Genomic DNA, 17,095 nt, shown 5'->3' on the forward strand with positions numbered 1-17,095 from the left:
TAGCTTTTTTGCTTTTATATGATAGGGTACCGTAATGTGACAGGAAAGGGGAGAGAGACGGGGAAGGACACGCGTCAAAGGCAGACGGTTCGGGACCAGAACCCGCGGTTCGCCGCCAGGCCGGACCACTGGCCAAGGCACCTGGAACGCCCAGCCGCGGCCCAGGCCATATTGTATTGCTTCTGTGTACTGTATGTGCATGAACCACAGTTACTGTGCTAATCTTCTCCTGAAATTAAACAGAAATTAAATCCGATTGTCTTGAATCACAGGTTTGAAAGTAGAACAAGTACTATGAGTCTGACACACACACACACACACACACAGCTTATTATATTTATTTTATTAAATTTGAGTCCTTAACACAAGATTTTGGAAATTATCTGAACCAGTTTGAGACCAAACCTGTTTCAAACAAAAACAAAAACTCAGTAGGAAAAAAAAAGAGAAAGGCATGAGCATAAGCTTTTGATTACAAAATTAATTGATACAAGCACAAAATATACATCCCAGAAAAAATCTGTTCTTTTCAGGCAAACAATGAATTAGGGATTCCAGGACATGCCATTTGAAGCTATTGGGCACAAATGTGTCCAGCTCCTTCTGACCCAACTATACAAGCCATCCAAACAAACCTGCCCTATACCCCTTAACTTTAGTATATAATATTAATACTACTACTTGCTGTAGAGTCGCATTTTCCATGTAAAACCTCAATCAGATTGACTTGAATTAAAACAATTCCACAAACAATGCAGTTAAAAAGTCATTCATTTAGCTGTCGCAATTATCTTGAGTCGAAGACATTGAAATGTGTTTAGCTTTGACTTTACATATAATCACAAAAATATCATTGACTTTGCTAGAAGTCGCATCACATGTCACCCGTGCCAAAGGTAATCATTAACAGAGCTCTCGTAGTCTTTTGCCCTAGTAGAGCAACAAGCTGTGTTTACGTTCGAGCAAAGTAAAACTTGTTATGTTGAAATGTAATCTCGTGTGGCAAAATGTGAATAAAGCAGTAAAACGGAAGAATGTTACTATGGATAACATTGTGACCCAGGAAGAATGCAAAGCTGCTTAGCCGTCTACTCTCCGCAGATATTAGAACAAACATTATCAAGATCATTAGCCTCGTTACCCAATGGACTGAAGATAAAACCTAGTTCTGTCACTCAACAACAGTGACAGATTTCATCTCAGTCATTTATTTTGAAGTTGGATATTGCATGTAAAAGTGGATGGATTAGTTATAAATGCAGCCATATGGCATGTACTCATAGGAGCAGTTAGAAAGAGGAAGTGCAAACACCACTTGCGTTGATGGGGTGTGTGGGTGCTCCCTGGTGGACATTTTAAGGCATCACATCTTAGACGCGGCAGCGATGGCAGAGGCACGGGAGTACACGTGCACAGGTGCACACTGGTCAGGAGAAAGGGAACGGAGGGCGGGGGGGGGGGATAAAGCAAAGACAGGACATACTTCAAATCCAAGGTTCCATGCAAAATCAGTGACAGCAGATATTTACAGGTCCACTAGTTGAAACAAACACACAACCCTGGCAGGGTCAGTGCCTTCACTGCCTTGCTCGACCCACTGAGCTACAGAGGGAATGAAACCCATAACCTTTGAAGTGGTTTTTAACACGTGGCATCACAACATTTGTGATGCATTATAATAGATGTAATTTGCCTAACTGTTGAATACGAACCTTTTGGGCCTCTGCGCTGTACTTGTTGAGAAGATTCTGGACTCTGTTACCATAGTCCTGATGGACTAGCATTAGCTGGCTGACCTGGAGAGGGAAGGAGAGGAAAACAGAACTATAAAATACACTACTTTAACCAAACAAAACCGAAACTAGGTTTTTTTACCCCAGGGCGTACTGGGGACAGGGAGGAACTCCTTACAGTATATGGTCAGCACACTCTGGGGGATTATCCCAAAAAAAGGGAAGAAAAGTGATATTTGAATTAAGTGAAATCAATGAATATACCTTTAAGAGTTTTGGGAAGAGAAAATGCAAAACTAGGTACCGGTAAATGGATTGCAGAGCATGAATAAAGTGAAGAAGACTCACCCAGCGTTTCTGGATGAAGACCTGGGCTCCTTTCAAGGCCCCTGCCATGTTCTCACACAGTCTCTGTCTCTCCTCTTCATTCAAGACTTGTGTGTAGAATTCACACACCTGACACACACACACACACACACACACACACACACACACACACACACACACACACACACACACACATTAAATTAAGTTATTTCAAATGTCCACGTATACACAGGAACCGAGGAGACAGACAGACAGACACTTTTATCTAGGAAAACAAGGCTTGGTTTCAATGTGAGACACCTTGTAATAACAAGTGTAAATGTAATCTGAATCCTAAATATTTGGACAGGTTCTGGATTTAAGATGACCCTGGTTTCTGTCATTTAGTCTGGAGAACGGATGCTCTTTCCATGAGTAAGCGATAAAGCGGATGTGACGCATCCCCTCACTTGGTGCAGCTGCTAAAACAAGTCCTACTGTGTGTGTGTGTGTGTGTGTGTGTGTGTGTCATTATGACCCCGCCCTCTGGTGTTTACCTGTGTGACGTTGTCCTCGCTCCCGCTGTTGTAACGAGCCACATCAGGCGACACCTTGAACTTTGACTCCAGGAAGCGAGGCTGGGTCTCTGGGGCGCTGAAACTGTTGGGGAAATAGTTGGGAGCACCACCTACAGGTCAGACAAGAGAACACACCCCAACCGGGGAGAAGGTTATAAAACACATGGGCATGTATACACACACACACAGACAAAGTCATTACACACACGGTTACCGTTTATTGAATTTCTGAGGACATCAATGTTTTCTCATATTTGACACACCATTTGGTTTGGTGTCTGAGTTCAGGACTGACTGACCTTGATTGTCATACATGCACATGGGCCCATCTCGTTGGTAGTTAGAGACGCGGGTCTTGTAGGGACAGTTGACAGGGATCTGGAGGTAGTTGGCTCCCAAACGGTGTCTGTGGGTGTCTGGATAGGAGAACAGACGACCCTACCAGGAGAGAGACAAACAGTTAGGATTCAGTAATCACTACTCAAAAGATAAATGTGTGTAAATCTATTCATGGTTAGTAAGCACATTTCATCTCCAAACTTCTCCACAGATTATAAGAGTATCTAGCATTTAATGTCATGAAACAAATAAGATAAGTTTTTTTATTATAGTGTCCCGCATAAGATGCCCAGCCCGCACAGGCTCACAAGATAATCACACAATGTAGATACACAAAAAAATACATAAACAGTTATGGATACATAAATTGTAAAATATATAAAACAGGAGGTAGAAATAGGGATAATCAAAACTAACAGTAAAGCATGTTTCTCAAAGTCGGGTCTGCAGGCTACCAGATGTCAAAATGGACACACTAAACTCATAAAACACTGAGGATTAATACAGTGTAGATTGGGTCCCCAGAGATAAGAAATGTTCATCAAATGGGGTCCATTCCCTTATGCATATCAAACTGGGGGTCCTTGAAGTGAAAAAGGTTAAGAATCACTGCCGTAAACGTAAACTATGCATAGACTTTAAAGTTCCGTTACCTGCAGCATCTTGTCAGGACTGGGTTCGATACCCGGTGGCATGTTGCTGGGGTCGAAGGCCAGCTGCTCCACCTCGGCAAAGTAGTTGGCTGGGTTCCTGTTGAGAACCAACCTGCCCACTGGGATCAGAGGGTATTCTTTATGGGACCACACCTAGACAGGCACACAATTCAATAGGGTTTAGTCTTTTATTCACAGCAACGGTCCTCAGGGACTTCTGGTACAGCTGGAATTCTATCCTACCAGGTCCTCTAGTACTGCTGGCTATTGTGCATAGGGGCAGGGGACAATAGCCGCATTACAAATTACAGATATGCTGTAAATATATGTGATGCATAGGATATATATATTTTTTAAATATTATTATTACAATAAACATTTTCTTTTAGCAAATATAATCGTTGTCTGTCTTCCATTCTATATTGGGCATTTGGGGAGAAACAAAACTAGAAGGCCTAGCATGAAGGGGAGGGCTTGTGGGGGATCTTTTGGTGTCCAAAGACTGATTATTTTTTCTATTCCAGTGGTTTGAAATGATTATTTTTTCCTTTTTTGTACAGTATGAAATTACAACTTCAGTGTACCTTGGTGAGGTCGAAGGGGTTGAAGGGAAACCTCTCAGCTTGCTCAAAGGTCATGACCTGGATGTAGAAGGTCCAGGAGGGGAAGTTCCCATTGGCGATGGAGTTGAAGAGGTCTTTAATGCCGTAGTCGGGGTCAGCGGCGGACAGACGGTCTGCTTCCTGAACGGTCAGGTTCTTTATGCCCTGGTCAGTCTGAGAAAGAACAACAGGAGAAATTAATGCAAGGCAGAACAGATATTTACATTAGGGATGGCAATTTGAAGTGATTTCCACATTCGAATACACGCAGCAACAAAAATGGAAAGGAAAAAAAGGCTGATCTATATTTCTTTTACTATATGGATGTGGGCAGATATTCATAGATAGCAGTTACTGTAAATCAATGTCTCCTGTCAAAACATTTAACTTTTAATATAGAACAAGATAAATATACATTTATACAACTGTATTTTTGTGTTACAAAGCAATACATTGAACAAAATACTGACATCAAAATCGAGATTTCAAAATCCAAGCCATTAATCCCTAATTTACATTTCAGAAATAAAATTACCGTACACTATTTTATGTAATGGAAATGTTAAATGCATTCTGACAGTATTTACAGAATAAAGACAACCTCAGTACAGTATGGTAGGGACCGTAGCATCATTTACACAACGTTACACTGACCTTGTAGTGGAACTTGCAGTAGACGGCTTGGTCCTGAGCATTGACCAGTTTGAAGGTGTGTGAACCGTAGCCGTTCATGTGCCGGTGGCCGTCCGGTAGGCCACGGTCACTGAACAGAAACGACACCTGGTGGACAGAGAGGGAACTTTAATGAATCCATCTTTGACTTTTTATTTAACCAGAAGAAAGGATAGATTGTGGACCCAAAACAGAACACAGTAACATTGTATTGGCTTTTGTTTGTTTTTCCTCACAAGGGAAGAGCGCAGTCCACTCTAATCTGAACTCATCTCTCCACTGATATTATGGACTGTAGGAGAGCCGAGAGAGACAGCGTACAACAGTGATTCTCAACCTGTGGGTCAGGGGGGCCCACTGCTGGACCCATTGGGCCGTGAGGATAAGCCCCCAAATAATTGCCAAAACAATTAAATGATGAAATTACATAAATATTTTATGATAAAATAAAATAAACAAAAGTCATGGTATTTATTCGTAAAACATTGAAAAGGTTGTTTTAACTGTTACCCTATATTAGATAAATATGAACTTTGCCATTGATCCAAGCAGGAACATAATGGATTGATTGTTTATTGGCCCACCCATCTGACCACTTGACACAGCAGCCGAGAGGCAGAAAGACAGGAGGTTTAGCACATGAACAACACGAGATGTTGCAGACCATCTGAAACACTTACTGTTTACCAACACAGGATGTTGCAGTGAGTCCTGTCATAATTAATACATCCTTAAAAACCCTCAGACTGGTTTTCGGACGGTTTTACTTTTAGGTAGATTACATCGGCCGTTAGCCAAAATAGCCAAAAGTTGCTACATGATGCTACATTAAGCCCCCGATTATATGGAATAAAACAAATCCGTCAATTCCGTCAACGGAAGGTTTGGATTTATGGATTCAATCCGTCAACCGTAGGTCAAGGGTTAAGTTGCAACGAGTTGAAACTCCTTGCAACAAAACACTTTGAAGGCATGTCACACCAATGCAACTCCTTGCAACTGCCATATCAAATAATGGTTGCGAGTAGTTGCATGACAGTTGCAGTCGTTTACTTAAAACACTGTGTCCCGCAACCAGCAAAGACATGGATGTGCACAACTCATTGTTTGCATATACAGTATCTGCCCTGTGAAACATTTGTTTCAACACCTAAAAAACTAACAGAATTTTATTTTTTATTTATGTACAATGTATGTATGCCATCTATACGATATAATTCATCACAATTATTTGCATAACAACTGTCAACTATAACTTACTGTTGTACATTTGACCAGCACAGGATGTTGCTTGAGACACAGAGGTCCGATCCATCTCAACACACATAATGGAGGTGGATGAAAATGATGTTACCTGATGCAGACATTCAGGCCGGAGACTCCAGAAGTCCCACACCATGTCTGGGTCCTTCATGTGGGTCTGCGGGTTCCTCTTCTGAGAGTGGATAAACGATGGGAACTAAAGGGGTTGAAGAAAGGGACTCAAATATACTTCACTCATAAATAGACATAAAACATGTTTTCTGTTTTTTTGGTTTTAGATATCTGCAACAAGATCTAAATATTTAGCTGCCGTTTAGATCGCCCAAAACTATTTGTAATCCAATTCCGTTAACAGTATTATTCTATACAGAGAAGAAAACAATTCTCTCTCTCTGTAGAAGTCTTAGGAGTCTATTTTTAATAATGTTTTAATATCTGCAGCAGCAGTCGACTGAATACTGACGTGTTTTGGCATATGTGTTAAAAGTATTATTGTAACGTCCAGCATCTGCTGATATTTACAATTTAAACAACTCAAGATGAATAGGCCTTTCAGGAGACAGGTTAAAAAGACAAACCACTTCCAAACATGACACATCAATGTCGGGGATTACAGTAGCTACAAACAGTAGATTGTTGCATTTGGCTGGTAAGTGGTAACTACCCCATACAGTGTTTTCATTTGGCTGGTACAGAGTACCAGGCAGGTACTTAACATTCCTTAAGCCGAGACACGACTACAGGATAATTGTGTACATTCTAGTTCGGAAACGCCCCTCCAGACAACCGAATCCTAAACCGCCCGGTCTGCTCAAGACGCACCAGGGGCCTGCCCGATAAATATCAAACATTTTCATCAGGGACATCTGCAATAGTCCGGCAGCTGACAAGCTTCTTTTGTTTAATGTGGGAAATTAGGTATATAGTCTTTTTTATTGGCCTAAAATAATATTGTCTATATACATACATTCATGAATCCACTTGCTGACCGGCTGTCACTATTGGGCAATTTTTTTTATAGGGGTTTCTTATGACCTTCCCATTAACATCCTATGGCAGGGAAAAATGTAAAAAATTTCAAACTTTCCTTTTGCTTTAAGTAGCATGATGTGAGATGTCAAACTATGGGGTTTTCCCGCGCACTCAGATCAGCCAACGCAGGGAAGCTGGAAGTACCCTCACTAAAAACGCCGGGACAACGCTCCACACGTCCCAAACTCTTCTCCCTTCTGGCTCCAAAACTGTGGAATGCACTTCCCATTGCAGTCAGAACTGCAGCATCACTCCCAATCTTCCGCCGTAGTCTGAAAACCCACCTTTTCAGACTCCATCATGGCCCATAGCACTTACCCTACCCCCTTAGATAGCATTTCTGTAGACTTAGATAGCATCTGATACAGACTTATAGCATGTTATGTAGACGGCACTATAATTGCATTGTATATAGTCATAGCACGCCATAGTACATATGTATAGCATAGTAGTATATATATATAGTTTATATGTATAGTCTCATAATATAGATATTCCACTGTTACTTTCTTAGCTTATGCATGTTTTATGATAAATGCTTTTGTGATGTATTCCCATGCTTTTGTTCTTGATTATTGTAAATCGCTCTGGATTAAGAGCGTCTGCTAAATGCCTAAATTGTAAATTGGTTTTCATGATCTTGAATCCAAAATACAGCATTAGTTTTGCACAAAATGCACAAAAGCAGCCATAGCCACTTTGTCTATGGCGGGTTTTAGCCCAAGGAGTGTATTTTGTGCAAAACTAATGCTTGGAATGGATTCAGAATCATGAAAACCCCCTAGTTTGACATGTCACATTCTACTTAAAGCAAAAGGAATGTTTGACATTTTTGCCTGCCATAGGATTAATGGTAGGGTCACAAGAAACCCAATAGTGAAAGCTTGTCAGCAAGTGGATTCATGAATGCGTGTATATAGACAATATTTTAGGCCAATAAAAAAGGGACTATACCAAATTTCCCACCCGTCCACCTCGGCTGCCGGACTACAAGAATGACGTAAGGGATCGGAGAGACGCTTTGGGACACGTCTTAAAACACATCTGGTTGAATCACAAACATTGTCGAGAGTGGCTGTGAACAACTGCGGGTGGCAAGAAGCTACCGCTTTCCGGTCAATATTCCAGTAACTAATGATTTTGACAGCCAAAACTGCTGGAAAAAAAGGAAAAGGAAAAAACCAACATGATGTTCATTCATGCCCTCTTCCCTTTCTTTGGTGAACCACAGACTGGATAGGGTGCAAAGACTGATAATAAAAATGCAATAAAAACAGTGTTCTTATTGTGGGTCATCTGTTTTTAATACGCCCACAATTAACTCTTAAGTATGCCTACACATGAAAAATTGCGATGCTGCCAATAAATATTAAAGCGCAAATAACATGCATTTTAAAACTGCTTTTAATATCTAATAATCATATTGTCTATGTCCCTCAAAGTTATTTCTAATGGTTTGAGCCTCAATCACCACTCTGATATAACCAGGCCTTGTCAATTCTTTCTGGACTTTGAAAGCAGTTTTAGCTGCAGTACCACACTGTCCTGAGGTGGAGAGGGTGCTGATATGCAGATTATTTAATATTTGAGTCATTATAATAATCATGCTAGATAAAACCAGGCTTGTTTCCATTCCATGCCAGCTTGGAAAATCAACAATGGTGGACATTGTAAACAAAGTGGAAATGCAAATTTGCAACTGAAGACTGAAGAAAAGGAGGAATTATACAAAGTAGGGTGACATTGATGACATCACGATGAGGCCAAAATCAGTCGAGCTGTTTCTGAGAGCAATTTCCATTAAAACACCCATATGACATGAAGGCCTGATTGTTCAAAATTGGTTATTTGTGGGGATAGAAAACACACATGGGAGCCCCAAAAACACAAAAGAAATTGAAAAAGTTGAATTTTATGTTATAGGTCCTTTAAGGTTATCATTCGCAAGAGGCCTCCCTCTCTTTATCACACACACACCACACACACGCCTCACCAGCAGGGCATCCCTGATAAAGAAGATGGGTGTGTTGTTTCCTGTAAGGTCCCAGTTTCCTTCCTCTGTGTAAAACTTCACCGCAAATCCTCGTGGGTCACGGACCGTGTCTGCAGAGCCTGACTCCCCCGCTACAAGTCAACAGAAAAAAAATATATTAAATGACATTAAATGAGATTGGATTTAAAAAAAAATTTTAAGGATATGTGTCAGTATAAGCTCTGGTCTCTTTTACTGGCTCTGTGTCATGAAGTTTTGCAAGTAGATTTTGACAAGATTTTGAGGAAACATCAAGTGGCTTCATGGCTGCATAGGATATTTCATAATGCTGTGTCCCAAGGCCAGTGATGCATGTGGGTTTTTTTTTTATATATATTTTTTTGCCTTTATTTGATAGGGTACAGTAATGAGTAAGTGACAGGAAAGGGGAGGGGGGGGTGGCTCGGGACTCGAACCTGCGGCACGCCGTCAGGCTGGATTACCGCCCGGCCTAGGTGGTTATTTTACAGTTTATTTCATTTCAATCTTCCTCCAAATAAAAGCAAATATTCATATTCATGGCAAGAAGAGGGATGTCCATGTCTGTGTGTCTGTCTGTAGCTTATCTCGCAGACAGATCAGCATCATATTTCAGTGCATACTGCCAGTAGGCCACATATTGTGTTTGAAATATTTATATAAACTAGAGCAGTGCCCATGGGGCCTCTACAGCGGTGGCCGTTGGACACTGGCCCACTTGGAACGATGCAAGTTGGAAATGCATGCCCCACCCAGATATTATGTCTGTGTACCTTTTATGCCCATACATAGAGTTCTTTGTCAGGCACGCCCAAATAAGGAGTAATATGCAGACGTCAGAATGATGTCAGTACAGGCCTGCTCCATATATCATGGACACTGGACACTGTCCAGAGCCCGGGCAGAGGCCTTTTGTGGCCGTTCTGGACAACCGTGGGTCCGCCCGACACCGGGCACTGCACTCCCTGTGGGTGTGTGGAACAGGTGTGTCGAATTTGAGGGGCGAACGGTTCCGGAGTTACGTGGATTATACACGTAATCTTCTGAATGTGAGGGGAAAGTATTTCTGAGCTCTTATGTAGTTGGAACACATGGTCATTCTTACCCACAGTGGAGAAGCGGATAGCGATGGGTGTCTGTTTACCCATTGATTCAAACAACTTGGCCTTGCTGTACATTCTGATGTCATGAGTCACCTCAAAGTAGCCAAATGCTCCTGTAGAGAGGGAAATGACACAGTGAGACAATATATATACTGTATAATATATATGACCTAAATTAGATGAAAATGCATGACAAGAAATGCATGTTTGTCCACCAGCCAGATGATCAGTATCAGCTACTTTTTGGATGGTGATACTAGTCGCTTTCCAAAGAAAATGTGGACAACTTTAAAGGGTCTATGAACTTTCTGTACTGTAGGTTGTTGGTTAAGTGAGTGAGTCAGGAAGTCATTGGGCCAATGTGTACGTTCAACAACAGGTTGAACAAGTAGAAATCGGGCTTAAAGGTGTAGTGAAATGGATTTTTGGGGCATTTTATTTTGAAGTATCAGCCTCAGATGGCAGGATCTAAGTTTCTGAAGACCAATCAGAGCGTCCTATCCCTCCAGGCTATGGGTCAGAGAGACGGCAGAAAAGCCAGGGGATTTCTTTCTAACCTGTACACAACCTATATACGGGTACATATTTTAGCGTGATGATTAAGTTGAAAACGAGTAATACACTGTCTGGATGTCATCTTGAATTGGATTAAAAACGGAGGATTTCTGTAATCAGTAGTACCTGTGTTTGGACTCACACATATTTTTAATTTCACTACACCTTTAAGCCTTATTGTGTTTGATCCTCTACCAATGCCTTACCCGCCCCTTTGGCATGGACCACTCTCTCTGGGATGCGTTCTCTGTCGAAGTGGGCCATCTCATCCGTGAACACCACATCCTGGACGAGCATGGGACCCCTGGGGCCTAGCGTCTGCGAGTTCAGCTTATCCCCCACGGGATGACCGCCTCCTGTCGTCAACACATCTCGTTTCTGGCAAAAATAAACAAAAAACATAAAAAGAGTCAGGGACAGTTTACTTGCAATTCAGAATGACAATATGACTGATATTCACATAATGGTGGTCAGTTTTCTTGATTAGAGGACGAGGCATCTTTATAAGTTAACATTTTTAGCTTGAACACAATCTTCAAAACCTGCATTTGAGGGCGTCACAGACTTGTCTACCCCAATCACAGTTATTTGGGGCAATCTCATCAACAGTGTACAACACTCAAAATACAATAGCTGATAATGGCAAAGAGCGTTTTGTTGCATTAATCCAGAGCGAGAGTCCAGTGTAAAGAGTCTATTGGTGGCAAAGCAGATCCACAATTTTTTTTATAGAAAATACTACTTCTGCCACTGAATTCAACATGTTCTCCTATTCACAGCAACCACATTACCAAAGCATGTTTATTGTTTATCTAACCAAGCTCTTGGCATTGCCGAGCTGATCAAAGTCAAGTGTTAGAGGTTTTGTAAGGTTTGGTTTGCTGTGGTTCAAAGGCCAAAAACTAAAAAAAGGCCAAACAAACCATGGTGGACTGTAGGGCACATGGCTGTTGTCTTTGTCAGCTGAAACTAGCTACAAAAAGACACAGTCATGTACAAAACCACTACTTCCTATAAATCACTTCCAATTTCATACCAATCACAATATTTAACAGTAACTGCACACGAGTGTCAGCATCATCAGCTCCACAAAGACGAAGGATAAATACATGATGATGGGAGAATTCATATTATTTAACAACAGCAGATCTTTTTTAATGTGCAGTGCATACCAGTATCATGCTCCCACTGTGTAATTTATTTGGCTACATTCCGAGCCGGGAGGCTCTTCCTCAGAACTTATGATCATCATCATAAGGTCTGAGGGAGAGCTAATCATAAGGTTTGAGGAATGTTGCCAAATACATTTCACAGTGGGAGCATGATGCTGCCATGCTGGCGTGCAGGTTTAGTTTTGACCACCTAGCCCAGAGGGGTTATGGGAAGTGCGAGTGCGTGGCCTGTGTCTTTTTCAGACTTTCAGACTGTATTTATCAACAATGACTCATTGTTGGAGTGACTTCGAGGGAAAAGCTCGCTCGACTCAAGGACAGTCTGGAAGAGTTAAGGAATATACTGGCCACGTGCAGAATTGTGTTGAATTTTGCAAAATTCCAACACAGATGAAGGCCTGCGCAGCAGCAGTAAAACCAAACGGTGTTGGAATTTGCAAAATTCGAAGGCCTGGGACTGTGTGCCGAAACGCGTCTGTTTCGTTTGACCGCTGCTGTTGAGCCTTTCCCAGCAAGCACGTTCAGGACCTGGACAAAATAGTGACGTCTCGATTGTGGCCAGATCAAGTCAAACCAAGACTAGTCAGATCTGGCCCAGAATATCACCTGATTTCAACCAACATACATTCTGCACACTGAGACGGACATCCCTGGATGAATCAGAGAGTCAGATCTGGCCCAGAATAAGCTATTCCAGCTAGTTCAACTGGTGAAGACGTCCTGGAAATTACGTAAAGATCATCCCCATATGGGCTGTGATCTGGCCTAGTCCTGAATGTCCCGAACATCACTGGAGGACATCGTCATGATGTAATTTGGCTTGCTGGGTTATCATAATTAAACAACACTCCAAAGACTATTACAGAGTGCAGATTTTCCTATTTTCCAGATATTCCTTTCATGATTGGAGTCATAGTCTTGTTGTCATTATCTCCCAGCAAATATGTATACATACAACCTAGGATGAATGTGGAACTACCAGAAACACAAGTGTCATCAACATGTTCGTGCACATTATGAGAGTCCAGTGGTTCTCAAACATTTTATTTGCAAGGAAAGGACCCCCATATCTCTGAGTGCAAAAGATTTAACCAAATGGCCCGGGTCCATTTGGTTCCATTTGTACAGTACACTCTCAGAGTTGCATACCTGCTATGGTCATTCACGGTTGAGGGCTATGTCTTTGTGCGTTTCTGGTAATATTATTGTATTATTTTGTTATGTCTGTGGCAATTTTTTTATTTTGACAAAAGTATCCACACAAACCAAACAACATGGTGATGAACCCTGGAATTGGAAACACAGTAGCTAAAGTAATTTAGTGCATAGTTTCTAAATCTATTCTATATCAAAGACAAAAGAGTGAATTGTTTATAAGGTTGCCCTGGTCTGTGATTATGTAAGAATGAGTAGACACAGGGTCAAAGTTAAAGTGCAATCCCTGTTTCTCCTATGGGAAATTGACCAAATTAGAACCTCATTCGTCTAAGAATTTATGTTATGCTTATAACCGATAGTAAATAGAGAAAATAGATAATAGCATGCATGCAGCTCTCTTAGTCATTGGTTCGGCTTGAGTTAAATTGCACCACTGAATGAGGCATTATCCAGTATCTCACTAACATGTAAGGTTTAACCCTGTCCCTGCAACACCGTACTATTACTTGTACTACTAGCGGACTTTGTAGAGGAAATTATGTAAAAAATAATAATATGCTAATGTTATGCACATTTATAATAATTATTAAAATAGTAATAAATTAATAATTTACATTTGGGGGATATCTTTCACAATAATAAATAAAACATGTTCTAGCCTTCTAGACATTCTAATGATCACATATATATATATATTACATGCATTTTACTTACTTTTATCAGGGTTAAAGATTGTTCAGAGATTTTGAAGTTGTGTGAATTTCTGTTATAGGCAAATATCATGGCCAATGGCATTGCAAGACAATGAACATCAATGACGATGTTTAGGTGAAAAAAAAGTATATATATATATATATGAATTAATTAAAATATAAATGGTTGTATAGTTGCAACGGTGGGTCTTGCAGGGTTAAAGTCGCTCTTTGCTCGTAGATCAGCTACTAGCATTTCCCCTCGAAGTTCAGTGACATTTAACCAATACAATGCTCATGCTGCTATAAAGCTTTCCAGTTCACAATTAAGAGGCCATAATGCAAACCTTACGGGCTAATAATTCACATGTTGATCAAATCAAACGCAACATTTGGGTCAAATAAAACGTTTGTTTGCGTTAATTCTGCATTGCAGTCAGACGACCTCTCACCCATTTATTTAGCCACATAATATCAACCTACACATCTTTCACGAGACGTAAACGTATAAAAAATATACCAACCTGAGAGCTTCGGCTCTCCTTCCACAGTTTCATCTGATCGGTAGCCTTATCCCTGGAGTCCGCCATGATGTCCACAGATCAACGGTCACACGTCAAATGAAGAGCAAAGGCTAGGGGAGTCTGAAGTTGAACTGTTTACACTTGGCTTTCACACACGAAGAAGCTTCCTGGACTTTGCACGGTATCCCCGCCCCTCTGCTGTGATTGGCTGGCACTGACCTATATTTCAGGACACTTGCAGGATATTTAAGGACACTAGTAAAAGAAGGGGAAGTTGTTGTTTTGAAACCATGTGGTCAAACAGTCTAATTAATGTAATGTCTAAAAAAAACTGTTGTTTTGAAAACATGTGGTCAAACAGTTTAATTTCATCATGTGTGTGTTAAGGTTAAAGATATTCATCTATCTCTTTTTCCCCCTTCAAATAGTTGCAGTTTGATATGCATTGGGGCCACAGACCACCATCTCCAAATTCTCCATCCATATATGGGACCTCGACCTACTAAATCACTACACTCGGAGTGTACAAAATCCATCCATTTTACACTCTCTGCGAGTTACAGACCTAGGGCAGGGGACATCAATATATTCTCCAAGACTTTGCCTTTGTTATGTCTAGGCCTTTTCTTCTGTTTTCTTTGTTTTGTTTTTACATATCACGTTTTGATCACAAGACCCAATACTGTCTCCAGTTTTTCTTTGTTTTGTTTTACTTTTTACATATCACGTTTTGATCATAAGACCCATGCACTGAGTCAGTCTCCTGTTTTTCTTCTGTTTTTCTTTGTTTTGTTTTTACATATCACGTTTTGATCATAAGACTCAATAATGTCGGTCTCCAGTTTTTCTTCAGAATATGTATGGATTTACATTGACACATTACTGCAGGGGTCATCGCCTGGACATTGTGGCGGACAAACTGGACATTGTGGTCAAGAAATTATATTTTTGCCATGGACATACAAAATGAGTAGACAAACACAACAAAGGGCTAGCCCTAAACACTTAAGAGTGTACAAATGGACCCATAGCATGTTCATACTCTCGTCTCGTTGTGGGTGGTCCTTGAAAATAAAATGGCAGAGATATGTCTCTCATACATTTAGGGCTAGCTCTTTATGTCTTTCTTCTAGTAATATTATTGTCTGGTGACAAAAATGTCCACCATAAGCCAGCATGGCTCCCCCTGCAGGAGAGGATTATCCAACGGGCCTGTTGGGCCCAGGCTCAGGGGCCTCTGAGCTAGGGGGGGCCAAAAAGTGCAAAGTTAATAACAGTTATTACCTTCGAACTTGTTGCCAGTAATGGGCTTATCATGTCAATAAAATAACCCCAAATGTCCTAAACCGGTGGTTTTCAACTGATTGTGAATGAGGGACTGCCAGCCTGAATCAACCTGGGGACCACTGTTGTGTTGGGTGGGGATATGGGCTAAGATTAGTGCTCTTGTATCACTTGCTATGCATCCCATGTGCAACATCCCACTGTCTCAACTCTCAACCAATGGTCCATTGACTAATAATTTCCTAATAATAATGATTCATCCAGACATTTCGGTGAACTTCCCCCTCTTGAGATTTTAACTCCCTTTTTCTGTTGAATTTCTTAACCTCCCACTGCATGGACGGTCATCAATGTCACCAGGTCATTCAGTTCACTGTTTCTCAACAGTAGTAGAAAGAAAATGTAAAAATAATCTACAAATCCTACATCAACAAATGCATGGTCAGGGTCCACATAGCCTCGGTACCAGGCTTTATTTTTTTTGGTGCAAAAATTGGAAGCCTGGAGGAACGCATTGGCCGCTCTGGTCTAAAAGTGGGAGTCAACCCTTCCGGGTGGGAGTCGCTCCAAATTATGTGAAGCGCTGCACTAGGGGGGAGAGGAGGGGCCGGGGGTGACGGACAGATCGATGAGATCCAATCAGGGCGTGCGCAAATCTCAGCCGCAACCCGCCCCTCTAGACCAGAAACCTAACATGTTAGCTCAGGCTAGGGTCCACATGCAATACCTCCACGGACGACCTGTTGAAAACCCCTGTCCTAAACCATCATTCATGATACATGTTACTGCAAGTGTTTAAACCCTCAGTTTATCCATAAGGCTTCCAGACTAGGGAGGTCTCCAAAAACAGGGGGGGGGGGGGGGGATTTGCATGTTGGTGGGCCAGGGGCCCATTATCTCTAGATCCACCTATGCTTCAATTAAATTCCATTAGACTCCAAGAGGACATTCAAGTGTTGAAAATGTATTGCCGTTGCAAAGCTTTTTTTATATATATATATTTTTTATTTCAAACAGCGTTCACACAATACACTTTATTCAGGAGGCACATTCACATCAAGTGCTAAATAATTTCATGCATGATCAAATGTAGGCTACAAGTCTGTGGTGTGTCAAATGCATTACGTTGACAATAAATGGAAATATTGCTTCAGTATTTGGCACGGTTGGAAATGTGTATTTTCAATGTGTGGTGAAGAATGTGGTCAACAAATGGAGGCTTTTGCGTTACTTTGGTGAATTAGCCCTTCACTAAGTCCCTCCCCAACCCATCCTTGTCCAATAGGCACGTTAGCAGCGAAGAAAGCTTGACCTGCATAGCAACCGTTGCTAAACTATTTGGATTGGCATTGGACAATCGCTTTTTGGAGTGGGATTTAGTGAAGGGCTAGTTCACACAAGTTTCAACAGAACAAGAG

The 17,095-nt window shown here is 41.2% G+C and overlaps 1 protein-coding gene across 1 annotated transcript; it reads right to left on the minus strand.

The window, feature by feature from the left end:
* Window positions 1-322: 322 nt before the first annotated feature.
* cat (catalase) lies at window positions 323-14,550 on the minus strand. Its single transcript, XM_083763801.1, has 13 exons — window positions 14,394-14,550; window positions 11,054-11,225; window positions 10,295-10,405; window positions 9,172-9,302; window positions 6,238-6,342; window positions 4,866-4,991; window positions 4,194-4,385; window positions 3,610-3,762; window positions 2,917-3,055; window positions 2,597-2,727; window positions 2,082-2,189; window positions 1,713-1,796; window positions 323-1,423 (listed from the first exon to the last, which is right to left on the minus strand). Exons 1-13 carry the CDS (start codon window positions 14,457-14,459, stop codon window positions 1,364-1,366), a joined length of 1,578 nt encoding a protein of 525 aa, XP_083619927.1. The 5' UTR covers window positions 14,460-14,550; the 3' UTR covers window positions 323-1,363.
* Between the last annotated feature and the right edge of the window lie 2,545 nt (window positions 14,551-17,095).

This window comes from Protomyctophum parallelum (assembly GCF_964188405.1).
Source record: "Protomyctophum parallelum genome assembly, chromosome: 4".
In the NCBI taxonomy this organism is placed as follows: Eukaryota; Metazoa; Chordata; class Actinopteri; order Myctophiformes; family Myctophidae; genus Protomyctophum; species Protomyctophum parallelum.

Bases quoted from the DNA above. Each gene is read 5' to 3' on its own strand.
- cat (XM_083763801.1), bottom strand. From the start codon at position 14,459: ATGGCGGACTCCAGGGATAAGGCTACCGATCAGATGAAACTGTGGAAG. The intron at 10,406-11,053 runs GTAAGGCATTGG...CCCTCTCTACAG, and splicing joins GGTCCATGCCAAAGGGGCGG to GAGCATTTGGCTACTTTGAG. The intron at 3,056-3,609 runs GTAACGGAACTT...CTCTCCTGGTAG, and splicing joins GTCCTGACAAGATGCTGCAG to GGTCGTCTGTTCTCCTATCC.